At 50.7% G+C, this 12,586-nt stretch overlaps 3 protein-coding genes across 3 annotated transcripts; 2 read left to right on the forward strand and 1 right to left on the reverse strand.

The window, feature by feature from the left end:
- Positions 1 to 1,320: 1,320 nt before the first annotated feature.
- Positions 1,321 to 5,283, forward strand: J7T55_001197 (uncharacterized protein; the record flags this gene model as incomplete). The annotated part of the gene is made up of 10 exons (XM_053140488.1): positions 1,321 to 1,776; positions 1,828 to 1,952; positions 2,015 to 2,140; positions 2,203 to 2,286; positions 2,394 to 3,234; positions 3,693 to 3,733; positions 4,052 to 4,222; positions 4,297 to 4,386; positions 4,481 to 4,635; positions 4,814 to 5,283. 10 exons carry the CDS (start codon positions 1,321 to 1,323, stop codon positions 5,281 to 5,283), a joined length of 2,559 nt encoding a protein of 852 aa, XP_052996842.1.
- A 559-nt stretch (positions 5,284 to 5,842) lies between these two features.
- Positions 5,843 to 10,770, reverse strand: J7T55_001198 (uncharacterized protein; the record flags this gene model as incomplete). Its single annotated transcript, XM_053140489.1, has 2 exons — positions 5,843 to 10,192; positions 10,255 to 10,770. 2 exons carry the CDS (start codon positions 10,768 to 10,770, stop codon positions 5,843 to 5,845), a joined length of 4,866 nt encoding a protein of 1,621 aa, XP_052996843.1.
- A 547-nt stretch (positions 10,771 to 11,317) lies between these two features.
- On the forward strand, positions 11,318 to 12,461 carry J7T55_001199 (uncharacterized protein; the record flags this gene model as incomplete). Its single annotated transcript, XM_053140491.1, has 4 exons — positions 11,318 to 11,387; positions 11,468 to 11,539; positions 11,591 to 12,351; positions 12,405 to 12,461. 4 exons carry the CDS (start codon positions 11,318 to 11,320, stop codon positions 12,459 to 12,461), a joined length of 960 nt encoding a protein of 319 aa, XP_052996844.1.
- Positions 12,462 to 12,586: the final 125 nt, after the last annotated feature.

Consider the following 12,586-nt stretch of genomic DNA (forward strand, 5'->3'; position numbering starts at 1 on the left):
TCAGTGCTCTAGGGGCGGACGCTATCTTGGTGATCACCCTTCCATCCCATCGTCACTGGGCGACAATCAGATTGTCTCGAGGGAGCCCACAACGCTAGCCAGTCAGTGGCCGCATTCGACCTAGTCGCCAGACTTCAAGTTCTGGGATGGCTTAGTGTTGAAGATTTTTAGATGAATTTTGAGGCTGCTGCCAACTCGGCGTCAAACCACGGGGTTCTGCCGAGATTACCTCAGAGTGCTTTTTTGTTTGATCTGCGTCTGCCTCAAATCCGACATGGCGGTCCACTGGACAGCCGGATACCACCATTTCATTGGGTCAATTCCGTCCTTGCAAGATCTTGGAAAGGACCCCGAATCGTACCAGAGAAAAAGTGCCGTTATCAAAGGCAATGTGACCGTGGAGAATGGAGACTCATGAGCTGTGGATCGGACCAAGTGCTGGGCGACCACACACACCAGATCTCACGGAGACCGGACCGATCGAGTATAGACAGGGGTATCTTTGTTATACAGGCCAACCTTAAAGCCTCGCGATATTGAGAGGAGAAAAAAGGGGGCGAGGTGAAACCCAAGTCCAACTGGTTAGCCTGACTCTCGAGATGCAGTAGCTCGACTGCTCGAGTGGTAAGGTTTGGACTACTCGGACGGAGATCTGCGTCAGGGTAAATCACATCCCAATCCAGAAGCAACCGCAACACTGTTCCTCGTGCATCGGCCGAGTGTCCAGCACGGCAATGACATGTTTCCCGCATGACCAGGCAGTCAGTGCCGAGTATGATCCCGCGAGCATACGTTGCGGTCAGACAGACTTTCCATCTGTTTCGACAGGCGGCAGCCCTCCATCCATGACACGCACAGTTTACTCGACGTGCTCCCAAACCCCCCAGCACTCAGTCTCAGGGCCTGGGCAGGAGGCGCGCGAGTTCGCCGAGTTGCAGGCTGGTGTTCGAGGCATCCCGGCCTGACCATGCGGAGATCTCGAGCGTCCAGGTTGAATCTCGCCTAGTGGGGGCTGAAGGTGTGCGAATCGGATGATACAATCACGTCCCTAGCGCCAGAGGCTCTGCTAATAATTACATAGTATCACGAACGTTCCCACCCCTGGCAGCGCACATGTCTGCCCTTGCAGGGTCCGGGATGAGTGCCTGGCCGCAGTTTCCAGGCCCTCGCAGGGAAGGTTTGCTAGGCTGGAAAAGCCGAGTTTGAATAATAGGGTGTGGGCCGCCTGTATCATTCTGATCAGTACATCTATGTCCGCAGTATGCGTCCCATATCGACATACGCTACCTCGAGTACAGCGTCACTCCGTCGACAGCAAACATGGACGACTCAAAACCTCGACTGAATCTGGATGCGGCGGGCATCTTCTGGGTATCATGGTGCGGCGTGTGGACTTTGCTTGTGGGTGCTGGGATGGGTTTCCTGTGGTATCGTCGCGACACGCCATTGCTAAGGATCCGCGGCCTCAACCTGTCCTTTGCCGCCATCGGCTTCCTTCACACATACTGGATGGCTGTCCAGATGGCCTACATCGCGGACCCTTTCCCGGCGCAGGCAGAGTACTGGATCATGGGGATTTATCTTCCGTTCGGCATCGCGCTCTTCCACGCTTCGAATACACGGTTTCTCTACATCGCTAAGCAACAAAGGAGGAGGTTCGTTCGCAAAAGCTATCCGATTGGGAAACCGACACCGACGACCGTATGGGGCCGAATTCAACAGCTGGACCATACGCAGAAAATGCTTTGGATCATCGGCATGGGAATGGTGCTGCAGGTATGGGTTCACTTAGAGCACCGTCAATGACGCTAGGCTAACGTCACCCAGCTTATCCTCACTATCGTCATGTACCTTCTATCACGTAAATTCCATCCGTCTTTTGGTGTGGGGGGCACCGAGGTGGGAGGCAGTCCTTGGGACGTCAATCATCAACAAGCGAGGGGTTGGGAATGGTAAGTGTTACCAAAGGTCAAGGAACTTTGAGCACAGCCAGCGGTACTAACCACTGCTCCAGGTGGCCCTCGATTATCTGGCAATTCTTCTGGTCATGGATAGTGGCTCCCATAGTCCTCTGGCGAGCAAGACGCATACACGATACCCTGGGATGGAGGACCCAGACTCTTGCTTGCTGCCTCGCAGGGTATGTATCCCCGGTCAAGCTACCATCAATGGGAAGTGTCATCGTCGACTGACATACTTTAGCCTTCCTGCAACACCGATGTGGCTCATAGCGCTTTACGTGCCTGGGATGTCTCGCGTCAACAGATATTGGATAGCTCCACAGTGGTGAGTCCCTCAACGTCCTAGTTCGCGGTGATGGACCATGTGGTTGTTCATCTCGTGTCTTTGCAATGTCGTTCATCTCAAATAAGCAAGACTAACAATCTCAAAAGGATTGCGCTCTCGATCATGTTCCTCGAGATATTCTCCATCTTCCTCCCCTGTTGGCAGGTGTGGAGACATCGATCATTACGCCAAGAGACCATTGACATGATCACCGCCTGGGAGTCTAAAACCCACAATCACAATGGTGAACGCTCCTCAACAATAGGTGCTACCAGCATCCTGGGAGGGAGCCCTTCCCAGAAATCATGGAAGGCGATATCCACAGTTGAAAAGGCCAGTACGGTCGATTCAGTGGGTACTGCTTACTCAGGAGAAAGTATGCTAAGCATGGGTGCCCTGGAGTATGTGCTGGAGCACAACCCGGACCCACTCCGACAATTTTCGGCCCTGAAAGACTTCTCAGGGGAGAACGTCGCATTCCTGACGGCAGTTGCCGAGTGGAAGAATCGGTACCGGGCCATTGGTAAAGGCGAAGCAGCACGGGATGCATACAACAAGGCTCTGCACATCTACGCCGAGTTCATTGGCCCCAAGGACGCCGAGTTCCCCATCAACATTTCATTTCAAGTCAGGGTCGTCCTCGAGGCGATGTTCGAAAAGGCTGCGAGGGTCTTGTATGGAAACAAGGGCTTGGCCAGCCCGGCCACGCCATTTGCGCCGGGTACAGACTGGCCGAGGAACGCGGCCCGGCGCCCCTCACACGCTTCCGAGAGGCCTATCATCGGGTCGAGGTCGAACAGCAACGTCGACGTTGACGTCGAGCTGCGGGCAATGACGGATCGGATCGCGTATTGTGGAGACATACCCACGACGTTCGATGCCACCGTTTTTGACAAGGCTGAGACCAGCATTAAATACCTGGTTCTGACCAACACGTGGCCAAAGTTTGTAAGAGATAGAAGGGAGTCGGGCATCTCGATGACAAGTTCCAGTTCCGCGGGACAGCGAGGGTCCTTTGCGTCGCGTGTGTCTAAGATTTTATCTTGTGAATAATAATGTACAATAGCGTTGGGATCTTATTTAATAAATCAGTAAAACTTCACCACCCATGATACTAAAATAGTCTTGAAATCATGGTAAAAACCAAATCTATACTTCGGTTTGCAGCGTTTGGCTTGTGATTTAGGTGCAAAGGCAGCTCTGCTTGGTGAGGCCAGCTTTGGCAAAGCCATGGCCTGATGGCGAGCGACTGGGCGACTTATGATGAACGCAAAATATGTGCGGCATCCGAGATCCTGTTTCTGCCACAGTTCTTAGACCCAGCTAATCCATAACTGAATTTCGCATTTGAGTGAATAGACCCGTCAAATACTTCCAAGCACTAATTACATGCTTGACGAACTTAGCCAAGGCTAAGGCGCATAATCCGTCAGCTTGACGGCAAAGCGTCAGTTGCTAACGACATTAGAAAAAGAATAAAAAAAAGACGGAGACAGCAAGCGCAAACAATGTTCGCAACCTGTACTTAAAATACGAGGGGCTTGACTGCTGCCTGCCTGGGTGCTTAGGCAAGGTATTTCATGAGCAACGCTGTTGGACGTCCAAGCCAAGGCAATCAATACCTCACCCCAGCTTCCACCATCAACCGAAATCAGCAACGCCTGATCTCAGCGCTCGGCCAAAATCAGCTCACACTTCCCTGTGCACTCTAACTGGAGAAGGCCCACCCTCGCATTTCGAACAAGATGACCCTCCCCAGACGCAGTGCGCGTGTCGCAGGTCGCAGCCGCAAAGTAAAGCCAAACACGCGACCACAAGCATCTGAGCAGGAGTGCGAAGAGACAAGCCCGGCCTGTCGCAAGACGGGCATCCTGGATCTGCCCCCAGAATTGCGAGTAATTATCACTCGGAACCTTATCCATTCGAAAAACGGACCGTAAGCAACATGAAACATCTTGCATACCTCCTCCAGCTGTCAGTGGTGAAGGATTCTGACCGAAAGACTTGCAGAGAGGTGTATGTGGGTTTGGGGAGTCGCGTTTCGTCTGACATTATCGACTTCTCGTCCTTCAAGAGCCCGGTCACCAAGACTACCGAATTGTGAGTTTACATTTACCAGGGCACAATACAGCGACGACTGTGTCCAGTAAGGAACAGCTCGAGCTAGTCGAACGCCAGCTAATCGATCGCGCAGCGCGCGTGAAAATGCCGAAGATTTTCAATTCGTTCGCTCCCCGGAACGGAGCTGGGTTTTTGCCTACCGAGCACTGCGGCCGTTAATGGCTTGCAAAGTTCTCTATTACGAGGCAACAGGGGTCTTTTTCAGCGAGAAGCACTTCGTCCTTGGCAGTAAGCAGCCTCTATCAATACGTTCATCCTTCCTTTTCAATTTATTGAGCGGAAGACGTTCGTCTGAGCACAAGCACTATCGAGCTCAGGAAATTTAGAGTCTTACGGGCAGCTTTGCACTTTTGTGATTGATCTACAGCTGTGTGGAGTTCGAAGTCAGCTAACAAGACGTGATAAGGCTCCACCTATGCCCATGCATGGCTCCGAAAAATTGGCCAGAGAAACCAAGTCAACCTTCGAAACATTCGACTGAAGATACACAAAGAGTATACCGGCACAGGAGATATCAACTTGAGCGGTAGCCAGTGGATCGAAGTTCTCAGGAAGGTCGGCCGCTCAGCGCGCAACCTCAAAGTGCTCGGCTTTCAGTTCGATCACAACGACGACCCGTGGCGGAACACACTACTAGAGGCCTTCTTGCGCATGAAGAATTTCCGAAACCTTCAACAAATCGATCTTTTCCACCACGTTCCTCCACGGCTTTCGGCCTCTAGAGAGCTCTTGGCCATGATGTCCGCAGAGACAGGCTGCCCCCTCGTCCGATGCTTCCATCTTGATGTGGGCTATGGGACTTGGTGCAAACTTCTTCGGCAGGCCTTCCGTGATCACGACGGTAATATTCATGTGTCACCAGATTTTGTGGACTGAGATGCGAGGAAGGAGCATTGAACAATGCTATTCTGGCGCTGTAAGAGCAAACGTGACGTGGTTGTTTGAGCCAGTCTGAGATCGTTTGGTTGTGCCAAGTACCCTGATTCAGCTAGCTTTGAAGGTTCTTTTGAGACTTCTTGCAATTGTCGACCGAAATCTCATGGAGCGTCTGGCAGGCGTTAAGTAGTTTGGTGGCCTCAAACATTGGTCTTGTGTACAGTGTCTTTTGATGCAACTCGATGGGAACAAAACCGGCTTTGTCCATGGAATGAAGCATGGCCTGATGAATTGTGTGTGCACTCACGAGCAGTGCCAGCCGATCTAGAGTATGCAAACAAAATTTGCGTCTTAAAACTTACGTTTTGGGGGAACTGCTACGATGACCATCAATTGATAACCATCACTTATGCGCAGGTCGAGGAGGGCATCCTCTCATGTTGCGGGTACGGAGTTGAGCAGCTCGCTTCACAAATTCAAGTGATTATGCAATTTCCAATGCGTAAACTCGTGTTCTTGTCTCAGTTGAATCGCGCAAAACTCAGCAACTAGAGCCCTACTATCTGGCGATGACGTCCGCTGAGCGTTCCAATCCCCGTTTCACGACCGCTACCTCGCCCTTCACTACGAACAAGACATCCCCTAGTCTTGAAACTCTTATTAAGAGCTCTCGACTCGTGCGTAGCCAGCCCAAGGGTGGTGCGAAATGATGCAGCACATCTTCGCTTTTGACCCCGGCCGGCCCCGAGTCCTTCTCTAGTGCACCAGCCTTCACAGAGCAGATCCAGCCGTCGATGTGCAAGAAAACCATCCGTTCTCTGTACATACCAACGATCATATCAATCATGTCATAAATAGATTGATTGTCAGCTAGCGGCGTTACTGATTGGTCCGGTACGTTCGGTAGCAAAGCAGAGGCCGAGAAACTCAAGATTCTGCCGCCCTGCAAGCCACGTCCCGTATTGTGGTCATTGTTAGGGGAGTATGATATTGCCAGCCGCGTGTTTGTGCCAGTAAAGATACCCGTAGCACTGTGCACAGTGACATTTTGGAGCTCAGGGTCCAAGGCTATCTTTAAGTCAAGCTGAATTATTTTCTCGCCGGTGGCTGTAATTGAGATTGGCTCAAGTGAATCCCAAGAGTGGATACGCACTTGATGAGCCGCCACATGTATTACAAGCGATGAGTCCAAAGGATGTTGTGTCCAAACGTAGGCCTTTTGGCCGGAAGGAGTGCAATCGACGCGGGCGGCGAGTTCTTTCCCATTAGACAGTGAAAACAAGGATGCTTGATCGTTGGAGACAATTAGAATTCGAGTGAGGTCTTCGCTGCAAAGGAATTGCTGGACGCCCGTGATTGACCCCCGATGGGAGAAGATGTGTTCCACGGACCATTCTCGTTTTGCGTTGTTGATCAACTTGTGAACCATGAGGAATCCAGCGGTGTCCGCACTCACGAGGAGCTTCAATTGCCCTTTGGCACTTACGTAAAGTCCCTTTACGCTTGCCACATGCGAGAAGAGCAGCCCCGCCGATAGACCTGTACGGGCGTCGTGAACGGACACAGACTTATCCTCTTTGCCCACAAAGAAAAATGAACCACCAGGGTCACAAGTGATGGCGCTGATAAGGTTGATTGAATCATCACTCTCTTCAAGGAGTCCATCTTGACTGCCTGATCCGAGTGATGGGGAACGAACGCTGTCGAGACCAACATCCCGGCGGTACAGAGCCGCAGGATCCCAGATGCGACAATTCCGCCCTCCTGCACGGATTATAATGAACCGCGTGCTGTCAGCACTAAAACATAATGCAGACACGGCTCCGTCTTCAGAACGAACGCGGTAGAGTTTATGAAGCGTTTCAAAATCGTACAGCTCGATAGCACCATCGTATCTGGCGGCCGCAAGGGTTCTACCATCTGGAGAGGAAACCAGGTGAGAGAACCACACAGGGGACACACGTGCTTGAATTTTTCCATGCTCTGTATCGTACAGAACAAGTTCTGAAGAGGAGAAACTGACGGCTAGGAGTGGTGAATCGGGTAGATTGCTGAACGCCATGGCAGAAATGCTTACACAGAGGTGTTGCTCGATGCCAGCCACAAGACCATCTTGATGGTCAAAGAGCTCATAGGATTCTGTATCATAATTGTATACAAGCAAGTGCCTGTTTTTATATCCAAGGGCAAGGAGTCCGCGGTCTCGGTTGAATATAGCATGCTCGGCAGGTAAGCCCAAGTACCAGCTGTGATGTGGCTCTTCGAGAATGTCAATCCAGCTGGTAAATTCTGTAGTCCGGTCGATGAGGTTCAAAGACATGATAGTGTTGTTCCGCAAAGCAACAAGGAGCAGCTGGTCGTCATCAACGAAAGACATGGCGAGAATGTTCTGTCGTGTGGTGATCTCCCATTGTTGGTCCCAGTTTTCTGTGTTCAGAATACGTATCAACTTCCTACTCGCACTTGCCATCAAGGGCTTGTGCATGGCGTACTCGAGAAGCATGACCGGCTGTTGGTGGTCGATCACTCTCTCTTCCAGACACGTCTTATCGTCAAATATTGCGACCCTGCCGAGAGACGTGCCGATACAAAAGTTGTCATCTGATGTTGCAATTGCTTGCAGGCGCTCGCGTCGCATGTTACCTGAAGCGACATCCTTTGGTTCACTGATGACGACCGTGCAAAGGCAGTCATCCCATGAACGAGCAGCGAGCCCCGACACTGTGAGTGTTGGTCCCATGCCACGAGCGAATTGTGCGTAGGGAGCTGTATCCGGAGGGCAGAATGGTGGGATAGAATGCAGTATCGACTGCGGGTGCATCAATAACTGTCGACCAAACTTGCTAACCAACTTGACAAGGTCGACAGACCATGTGTCAACAATAACGCAATTGTCTGAAAGCAGCAAGTCGGTCCTAGACTTGCGGCGAAGGAAGACCTTCAGAACTTGGGCAAACCGCAGGACAGTATCTAGATTGCCCCTCTCTGCAAGCTCCTCAATCCACGACATGATATTTGTCTTCAGAAATGTAGCCAGCCCCTCTAGGACATCGCTATCCAATGCCGAGCTTCTGTTCACGTGTTCGTGAAGCGCCAAGCAGGCATAAGAAGCAAAAATAGAGCGTTGTTGTATTGCAGCCACCATCTTTCTCTTCGGTTTAGCTCTCATCTCGGGCCCATTCAGATAATTCAGGCATGCCATCGCAAGCATCTTATGTCCATCTTCCTTGTTGATCGTAAAATCCTCGTCGGTGTTGGCATCCATGTTTTGGCGCAGTAGAAAACTCCTTGCCGATGCGTGACGCAATTTGACTTGTTGATTCTGGTCGATGCAGAGTAAATCATTGCAGTACCTTGAGATGATTGTCTCAACTTCCTCGACCTCGTCCATTGCTAGGCGCTCCACAATATATTTCATTTCCGTGGTATTCAACGGCCTTATGGCAAGAGCTGCCCAGGTCAGGATCGTCCTTGATAGTTTCTTCCCCTCGTCTGGGATTGAATTGACTATTCTGGCATAGAGCTGATCCATTACTGGAGGAAGTTCTTCCAAGGCTCTAAGACGAGCCTGTGTGCCAAGGATTTTGCGTAGGTTCTCGAGGATGAGGATGACCCACAGGAAGCAACCGTTTGACTTCTCTAAGATGAGGCCTTTGAGACTTTCTCGCTCGGTCAGACTGGCGCCTGGAGCATCGAAATTATCAGTATCAAGATATCGCTCGATGTCCACTTGAGTATGTTCTGTCTTAATCTCGAGACCCATGAATTTGCTTGCTGGGAAGCGATAATCGCTGCAAGCACTCCTCGCGGTGATGAGCATTCGGATGATCCCAGCGGACCTTTCCTGAACACGAAGTAGGAACTTCGCGAGCTCCTGGCCCTGGCGGCACTCGTCAAGGGCATCAATGACCCAGTACGTCTCCTGAGGGATGTCTGATTGCAAGATGCCCTGTTCCCAGAATTTCCTCAGAAGTGTCCTGTAGTCTCCAGATCTGGCTACTCCTGGGTCTTTATTGCAAATTTTCAGCAGTTTCCTTTGAATCTCCGGGTAAACTGTGGCCATTTGCCAAGTCATTGACAGGAGAAAGGCTTCCATCGATGATTTAGTTCTATCGCCGTAGGTGAAGAAGTAGTAGCAGTATCTTTTTCTAGCTCCCTCCAGATCCTCAAGAACAAGTCCAGAGGCGTGAGACTTGCCACATCCTGGCGCGCCCCAGAGCCAATAGAGCTCGGAACTGGATCCTTTGAGCCATTCTTGATAGCTCAAGTTGTCAGAGAGCCATTTGCATGTACCAGGAAGCCGATTGGATTTCACACGATAAAGGTCCTCCACTGGTGGCTCCCAAATGTTGAAGAATTTGCTGAGTTCATCGTTAGACTGAGACGCGAGACTTGGTGGTCTCTCCATGAGCTGGTCTTTCACTTCTTTCACACAAGCGGCTAGAGCCTGCCATACTGCAATAAAGTTATGATCTGCAGCATCTGCATACTTACAAATACTGCGATGGTCACCATACAAAAGTGCTGATTGTTCATGTGGGTAGTTCAGAACGGCTTCCGCCTTGGGAACAATCATCACATCTCGGATGCCACCAATGCTCAGGGGCTTAGTTTCGTAGAATGAGTGGAGGATGAGACCAAGTGAATGTGTCGGAAATTCGGCGTTTATTGACTGAACGGTATCTGAGTTTCTTCCCAGGTCCTCGAGGTAAGGCTTGAGCCCAGATGACATGCGAAACAGCCTATCGAGGGTGCCCGCAAGATTCGATCCAGAATGGGGCGTAGCAATGAAGACTATTGCTTTTATCCTCATGGCGATTTTTTCGTAGATCGGTATCTGCTTCGAGAGCACCACAGCGCGTTTTGAAACAAGGCCGCCCATGCTATGGCAGACGATGACAATGGGAACCTGGAAGATTTGTCAAATCTCACTTCTAGAATCTGGAGGCATGGAAGGATGAGTCCACCTACTTTGAGATCCCTTGTGTTCGGGTTGTTCAGCATACTATTCAGTAACGACTTCGAAAAATCAGTGATATTCAGAGTACTGCTTTTCTTAAAGTTGGAATCATATCCAAAGGTGTGGATCACAGCCCTCTGAAATGGGTCCTGCGAGGGGAGCAGGTCGCGAGGCCAGAATACGCCATCTCTTGTCCAGGTGTGCTCGGAGCCCCCACCGAGACCATGTACAAAAACCACATGTGCAAGTACTCCATCTGTGTCTTTTGGATGGAACACAGTGGTCAGTCCTAGGGGTCCCTTGCTTTTGGTATCAGCCTTGGCCGTTGATGAAGCTGAGCTGGTAGACGGGGTAGGTGATTTCGGTCGGTTTCTGAAAGCAGTTACCGAGAGGTGATTCAGGAAATAAGAGCGTTTCGAGCCTGCCGTCCCCCGAGAGATTGATGAAGAGCCGACTGCAGTGGTATGAGAGCTTGTTGACGGCGACAATTCATCGTCTTCATGGCCTATGCTCGATGGATGTCCCATACTCCCATTCTATTGGTGATCGGCACAGCGACAGCTGCACCTGTCTATTGGAGACCGTGCCACCGGCTTCCTGTCAAATGTGTGTGACAATTTTCAATACCACTTGTGTTTAAAGATCGAAGTCTGCTGCGTCCAACAGTCGGGCCAAAGTCTTGGTCCTGGCGTAACTTCCAAATGTCGAATGTTCCGAATGTTGTCCAGGTGCAGAATGAGTGAATTGTCTGCGACTGGAGGCTAACCGCCAACACCTGCATGGGTCCCCGCGTATAGCCAAGCTTGACCAATCGCTTTGAATATGGGTGCCACTTTCCGCCCCCAATACTACTGTTGGTATCATTCGAGCCGCTCGAAACGGCCCATTGTCTATTTCAGGCGGACGATAGGACTGAAGGTGGCGCTGGAACGCTGATATTCCACGAGACATTCTTCATGTCTCTTAAGCTGCTTTCGTAAACCTACTTCTCAGTCATCGAACTTGCGATCTCAGCATCATCACATTCTAACAATCCGCAGATCTCGCCCACATACAACATAAGGCAGAGTTAACATGGCCGGAGCCGAGATTGCCACATTGGTACCGCCTGATGGGCTCGAGGAACTGAAGGAGACCACCAAAGGTATGCCCTTGGCCTCGCCACTGTAGATTTCCTGGTTGGCACTACTCTTCCGCTGACATAGGCTGGCTTTGTCCCTATAGCGTGGTGGACGACTAGGGACCATATCATTCCAGCGAGTTTGATCGAAGACGTCGATGAGAACGTGTTGGCTTGTAAGTCGCGGGTATCGGAATACTGTAGTCTTCCTTACTAACATACCCCAGTAATGCCAGAAGGGACGGAAATAGTCGAAATTGAGGTTTCTGGGAGCGGAAATTGGTCGCGATCCGCTGTCATCCATACAGACCTCAACGGAGAGGAAATCCTTTATTTCATCAAGGTCAATGACTTCAAGTCAGGACCCACAATGATTACTAGCGAATTCGAATCGCTCAAGGCCATGTTCAAAGCCGTTCCAGGAATATGTGTAGATCCAATTGGATGGGGACAATATGCCTGCAATCCGGATGTTTATTTCCTTCTCTGTCCTTTCATGGAGCTTTTCAACGAGCCCCCCGATCCTGCTACTTTGCCTCCAAGATTGGCAGAGCTTCACCGGAACGGTGTCTCCCCGGATGGGAGATTTGGTTTCCATGTACCTGTCTCCGGCGGACCATTGGCTCTGAAGTTGGCAAAAAGTACGTCGTGGGAAGATTACCTGGTCAGATACTTGCGCTTCTTCTTCCAAGCGGAGAAGATAGCGCAAGGCGAAAGGCCTTCAGATATGGAGCGCTTGTTAAAAGTTCTGTTTGAACGGATCATACCACGCCTCGTTCGACCACTTGAGACAGGAGGCCGAGAAATTACTCCAAGGATCGTCCACACGAATCTTTGGTCCGGCAACAGGGCCATTAACGAGGACGGACAGCCCGTGATATTTGATCCTTGCGCAATATATGGTCACAGTGAGCTTGACTTGGGCGTGTGGGCACTTCCACGCGAGCCATTTGGGCAAGCGTTCATCAACAGTTATCACAATCATTTTGTGAGTTTTTGACAAAATCCAGCCAAGAAATCGACTAATAATGTGCGATTCAGGAGCAATCTGCCCCAGAAGAAGACAGTGAGGGCCGGAATATTTTGTACACTCTGTAAGAAAACACGAGCATCGGTTCTTTATCTCAAATAAAAGGCTAAAGAGTGGCTGCAGTGCATTCGAAATTAGAGTATCAGCTACCTTGACCGGGCACGATCAGGTCTACAGAAAAGAGTAAGTACCT

The sequence above is a fragment of the Diaporthe amygdali genome (assembly GCF_026229845.1).
Source record: "Diaporthe amygdali strain CAA958 chromosome Unknown NODE_6_length_1560011_cov_65_102424, whole genome shotgun sequence".
NCBI classification, from domain to species: domain Eukaryota; kingdom Fungi; phylum Ascomycota; class Sordariomycetes; order Diaporthales; family Diaporthaceae; genus Diaporthe; species Diaporthe amygdali.